Genomic DNA, 6,087 nt, shown 5'->3' with positions numbered 1-6,087 from the left:
GTAATAGATTAAGTGTCAGATTTCATCAGGAGATTGTATGTCTGTCACTATAATAGTTGGATATATCATAACTAATACCATATATTTACTTGCAGCAAAATGCTTATAGAGTCTATGCAGACATATAGATGTTACTTCTTACACTTATCCATTACTTCAATAATAAATTAAGTCAAAGCCACAGGAGTAAAAATAAAAATGTATACATATTAACAAGTGTCTGTGTTTAAAGGGGTACTCCGCTGTTCAGCATTTAGAAAAAACTGTTCCAAACGTTGGGGCTGGCGCTGGGAGCTTGTGATGTCATAGCCCCGCACCCTCAATGCAAGTCTATGAGAGGGGGCGTGACTCGCTGTCACGCCCCCTCCCATAGACTTGCATTGAGGGGTCGTGGTGTGCCATCATGAGGGGGTGGGGCTATGATGTCACGAGCTCCTGGTGCTGGCTCCTGCGTTCGGAACAGTTGGTTCCAAATGCTGAGCAGCAGAATACCACTTTAAGGGGGGGGGGGATATACCACATGTACACTACCCTGTAGTGTACCCTGTAGTGACCCTGTAAACTAGACAGACCCTACCACCTTAGAAAAAAAGGAATATAACAGTGTTCCCTATTTATTAGATTGCATGTCAAGGGTTGCTCTAAAGATCTCAATGAATTATATAGTATAATATACCAAACTGTCTAATTGATGAAGGACTTTCCAGAGAGTCATGAGTACCTCACCCTTGGCAACATAGCTGGTGGTGAGCAAGGGGTCAATATTGTTCTTTTACAGAGTCCTACTACTGTTTATATCCACCCACCATGCTACACATCTTTAACAGTAGTCATTGTTCTTTATACTAGATATACTAGAGTGATCATTTAGTCAGAGATTAAGTGCACAGTACAAAAGGTGTTTTTTTTGTTGTTAATCTACATTATTATATTGTGCTCACTTGCAGTTCTCACAGTTTCATATATAATGGCACTTCCATCAGATATATTGGGCATAAACATTTATTTTTGACTTATTAAAATACTTTACAGAAAGCACCTCATATAGTATGGATAGCTGAGTGCAAACACGGCAAGTCTACCATCTTAAGCATCACAAAACTTATGTATCATAAGCTTGTCCTCTTTGGAAAAACCTTTTTAAACCAAACAGCCCCAATATTTCTAGAAAGGGTGGCTGAGAAAGTCATAAACCACACTACACTGTCACCCCTATTCATTGACGACCTTAACTTTGCCACATAATTTATGGTTCATTGACATCTTGGGTTACAGAGTGATCTTATCGAGAGCCAGTTTTACCCTTCTGGATTTGGTTGGTCTTGCAGTCATCATATTTGTGAGTAGGAAAAGAAGAATGAATGCTACAGTACTTTCAAATTCTTTTTACAATAGAAAAAAAACATACACTCAATCTTTAAAAAATGTACAAAAAGAAAAAAAAAAGAAATTTGAGGCTGCTGAGTATTATAATGGTCATGGTCAAGTATTACTGTGATGCAGAGCAGGATGATGGTATTCACAGAATACAATTCCCTATTAACTTTCTGAATGTATTGATCTCCTCATGTGTGCTGCAACATGTTATGCAGGAGCGCTACGCATACTTTCCATGATTTCTAATGCCTTTTTATTCATTGGCTGCATATCCAATTTTAGTTTAATAATTCTATATACAATTTTATCAAAAATATGTTATTTACATCCTTTTAATTACTTTGAAAGTTTGCTCTATTATGTTAATTCCTAATGTACAAAAATATTTATCTTCAAGAATTATCTCTTCTTTTCTTCTGCTTATTTCTCAGGGAAGCACTTCAGCAAATTTATATTTCAATATTTGTTTTTACAATATGAGCAGTTTTCCATAGCAACACTTTCCCATTTACTTCCCCTTTAAAGTAGATTTGTTAGCTTACTGATATACAATAATTATATTATAAAGAAAACAATAGCTTAGGTAAACACAGGTTTCCAGAATTCTAAATGGTAATTGCACTAGTAAATGTATTTTGTCCATTGTTATTATTTCAGTGCTTTTATATATCCTTAACTCCTTAATGCTTACAGCACCCTGCAATATTTATGATAAATTAATATTGTTTTTTATCAGGCAGGTTTTTTTTTGTTTTTGTTTTTCAGAAAAGTTCATTGGAAAGAAAAACAAACCAATGTTTTATAAGTTTCCACCAAATAGTAACTAGATATGGTCCTGGAGCAATATCTGGTGTGCAGTTATCCCTTATTTTCTCTATTGGTCTTGCACAAAAATTATTAAATGGTCACAATGTCTCCGTTTTTTTAAATTTTTTTTATGGCAATCATTCTCTTGCATGTAAGCCATAATTGGAACCCTACGTTGAGCTCTGTGAAGATCTGTCATCGTGAGGACTACCATCTGAATTCTCTGTCTCACCTTCAGAAATGGCCTGCATTGGGGCATTGTATAGCCGGCACCTAACACTGTAACGGCTACTGCTTGCAGCAGGAGGCACTCTGGACCTTCCAACTCTAGAAGCGGCTGACATAGTCTTTGTTGAAAATCCTTCAGATATTACTCGAGGAGAACATGGGGATAATGGTGAGAATGCATCACTACCAGGAGACAACTGTCCAGGTTCTTCAGAGCTGGAGGAGTCAAGGGCCAAATCTCCAATCGACTTGGGAGTAACTGGGCTCTTCAGAATTTCAGTAGCTGACATGCGGTAACTGGAATCTGATCTGCTGCCTTTTTTTAAGAGGAGCAGCTTAAATTCTTCATTTGATGTATTGGATTTTTTGGCATTCCTGTAGATAAGACCTGCAGACCTCTGAGAACCTGCAGGTGTAGCCGGTGGGGGTGGTACAGGTAAAGCTTTTGATTTGCTTTTTACACCGCTCTCTCCGGAATCTTTCCTGCCGAGAACTTTCCTTTTAGATCTGCATTAAACACACATGTAAGGATAACATTAGCATTTTAGATTAGAGTTAATATACAATGCATTCTGAAAGTAAAGTATTCAGACCCTTTACTCCGTATTTAATTGCACCTTTGCCAACAATTACAGGCTTCAGTCTTCTGGAGTATGATGCCACTTCATTTTTAAAACAGAGTTGAATTTGTTATGACTTTTTTTTCAATATACATAACGAAGTGTTATGAGCAATTTTTTTTTTTTTAGTATTATGCTTGGGCTGCCTGCAAATAAAACAATAAACAGGACTCACCTGCTGCCGCTCCTTTGGTGTCCCGGTGTCTCGCTCCACTTTTCTGCAGTCGTGTTCTTCCTGATCTGGCCGTGATAAGCAAGTCACAGAGCCGGTCAGCAAATTGCTGGCCACAGCGATGTCCCACCTTGGCTGAGAATGGCTGTGTAATGCACTGAGCCATGGCATTGGTCACCTAGGCTCAATGCAGACTCAGCCTATTGCCAGAAGAGGTGGAACATCGCTGAAGTTGGCAATTTGCTGAGTCTCAGATGTGCTGACTGTGGCCAGACAAAGAAGACAGGGGCAGAGGGAGATTCTGGGACACAGAAGCAGCGGCGGCAGGTGAGTCCTGTTGTTGTTTTATTTGCAGGCAGCCCAGGCATATTACTAAAAAAATTTTGCCCATGAAACTTTTCCTTTAATGGGTTATTCTCAGTAAGAAGTAGAAGGTGCTTAAAAACATTGTCAAAATCAAAATTGACAGATGTTTTTGATATTTCTATGGAACCATGTTCGGGAATTACCCTGCTATCATAAGCTAAGTATAATTAAGACAATTACATGGTTCACAGGCAACTTTGTGTGCAAGGGATAGCATTGGTGAGTCATGTGCCCTGTGTGCCAAAGAAGGCACAAAAAGCCACTCCACTAGGCCAGGATTCCTAGCCACAGGGCTAAGACAGAAAACTAAATTCTTGTCTACGTGATGGAAAGTCTATTTCTAACAAGACATGAAATTTCTTTTGAAGTCACTAAAACAATTAACATTATCCATAATGCATTAACACATTTATTTAATGCTATTATCCCTGCATAATATTTTACCTGTGGATAACCGCAAAAAGATCCTCAGTAGTGCGGGGTTTATTAGAAGATACAAAGACATCATCTGTGTCAGCCTGGAAATCCTCACACATTGGTGATACAAGGGAGTCATCACTCATAGAAGAATCTGCATGAGAAAAAGAACATATTACATACATCAAATAGTGTTTCATATCAAATGTTAGTTACAATGAAGTGCCCATTTCCTAAGATATTGACTAGCTGTGAGATCTATCCTCTTTCCTAACATGGCAGGTAATTCTTAAACTTAAGTCAGTTGAATTATTTTGGAGTAGTCAAGTATAAATAGGAATAAGCAAGTATTTTTTATTTTTTTTTAGGCTTTGTGCAACATAAGTTTCTGTAAGTGCAAACCTTCCATAAAATAAAATAAATGTATTGTAAACAATATATGTTAACCACATAATACTGGTACATATAAAATATTGTACAAATATAAATGATAGTGCTCACAGCCAGATTCACACTTTTCATTTGTCAGGCAGAAGAACTGTATAATTGTACTGGGCATCATGAGGGTTTATTTTCTTTTGTAGCCGTACAAACAGAAAACATTAAAAGGGGTTTTCATTTTGGCCAATGTTTACTTGTTAGAAGAGGCTTTTAACAATAAACTGATTATAAAGTGTCTCACTGCAGGCAGAGCCATATTTACAGCATGTGCTGTCCTAGGAACTCAGACTAAATACACCCCATTAGGATGATTCCACATGCTATGGGATTTTTGTTCATTCAGATTTGTCACAAATATGCAGCAAAAACCCAATGAACTACATGCTGATTTTGTTGGAGATTCACAGTGGATCACACACCCTATACACAGAAAGTGGTTAAGTCAAACACAAATACCCAACATAGTGAACATGCAGGAAAATTATGCAGCAGGTCTGACCCATCTGGATTTACTGATGGGTCAGGTAACAATATGGCAGCAACAGCTACATCAAAAGTATTTATCCCCTCTCAACATGGATGCCCTAGGCACCAGCCCAATTGCGCGTAATGGTAAATACAGCCCTGTTTCATGGCACACCCAGTGAGCAACTGTAATTCTGTGGGGAAACCTGGCAGTACGTGTTGGGTTTCCCAGCAGTGCCTCAACAGAAGCAATAGCGTATCACATAGTGTCCATTTAAACCAATGGGCTGTTGGTGTAATGTGAGACAGGACAGGTCCTCCAGAGAGAAAAAATGCTCATTGTAACTTCTTTTCACACTGGCCAAAAGATGGATTTCTGAAACTGGAAATCTGTCTCTTAGGGCCGGTTCACACTACGTTTGTAGTGTACGGGTGCCGGATCTGGTTGGGAGGAGCGAAAACCAGCCACTCCCGTATCCCAGCTGGATTGGATCGTCCGGAACCCCATTCACTTTAATGAGCTGGAATTGAACGCTGACTCCGGTCGGCTCATTTTTGCCCCGTATACGGTTCTCTAACCGGAACTAAAACCGGAAATAAAAACACATACAGCGTTTGGCTCCGGTTGGCTCATTGAAGTGAATGGGGTTCCGGCCGTATCCGGCTGGGATGCAGGATGCAGGCCCTTACAGAGTATATGAAAATGGGTTTTTTTAATACTATATGAGATGCAGGGCCACACACAACCTGAGGACAAGTGTGGCACTGTTCTGTTAAAAAGCAGCTATGTTTTTCCAATTTTTTACAGGATCTACATGTTTTGTAATTTTTTTTATTGTAAAGTGTGCAAATCTTCTTCCTTAGTTTCACTTAAAGCCAGTTTATATATAATGAATCCATAGTAAACAATAGGGGTTTAGAGAGTTTCATTGGCTTGCAAATACTATGCCTAAGAATTCTCTAAGGGGGCATTTAGGACTTTTTGAAGAAATACCATCAAACGTTCTGTATGTGTTGAATTGCTTGCATTAATACTCATCATTGACAAATCTTTCTGGTAACTCTTCAGGCAGTCTAAGTGTTCAGCCCCCGACTGATCACTAGAATAAGCTGGAAGAAATGCACACTAAGTGAATTCTCTTCCATACCTGTGCCACATGACTGAGACAGACTTCTAATGTAAGTCATTGTGAC

The 6,087-nt window shown here is 38.8% G+C and overlaps 1 protein-coding gene across 3 annotated transcripts in view; it reads right to left on the bottom strand.

Moving 5' to 3' along the window:
• Nucleotides 1-509: 509 nt before the first annotated feature.
• NHS (NHS actin remodeling regulator) overlaps nucleotides 510-6,087 on the bottom strand; it is a 200,376-nt gene continuing 194,798 nt past the window's right edge. For all 3 annotated transcript variants that reach the window (XM_056556819.1, XM_056556820.1, XM_056556821.1), the window contains 2 exons: nucleotides 4,015-4,141; nucleotides 510-2,919 (listed from right to left, as the gene is read on the bottom strand). In XM_056556819.1, the coding sequence (XP_056412794.1) occupies nucleotides 2,355-2,919; nucleotides 4,015-4,141 (692 nt within the window). In that variant the 3' untranslated portion in view covers nucleotides 510-2,354. The remainder of the gene's footprint in view (nucleotides 2,920-4,014; nucleotides 4,142-6,087) is intronic.

This window comes from Hyla sarda, chromosome 2, assembly GCF_029499605.1.
Source record: "Hyla sarda isolate aHylSar1 chromosome 2, aHylSar1.hap1, whole genome shotgun sequence".
In the NCBI taxonomy this organism is placed as follows: Eukaryota; Metazoa; Chordata; class Amphibia; order Anura; family Hylidae; genus Hyla; species Hyla sarda.
The sequence above is the reverse complement of the archived record's forward strand: the minus strand, read 5'-3'. Positions and strand labels throughout refer to the sequence as shown.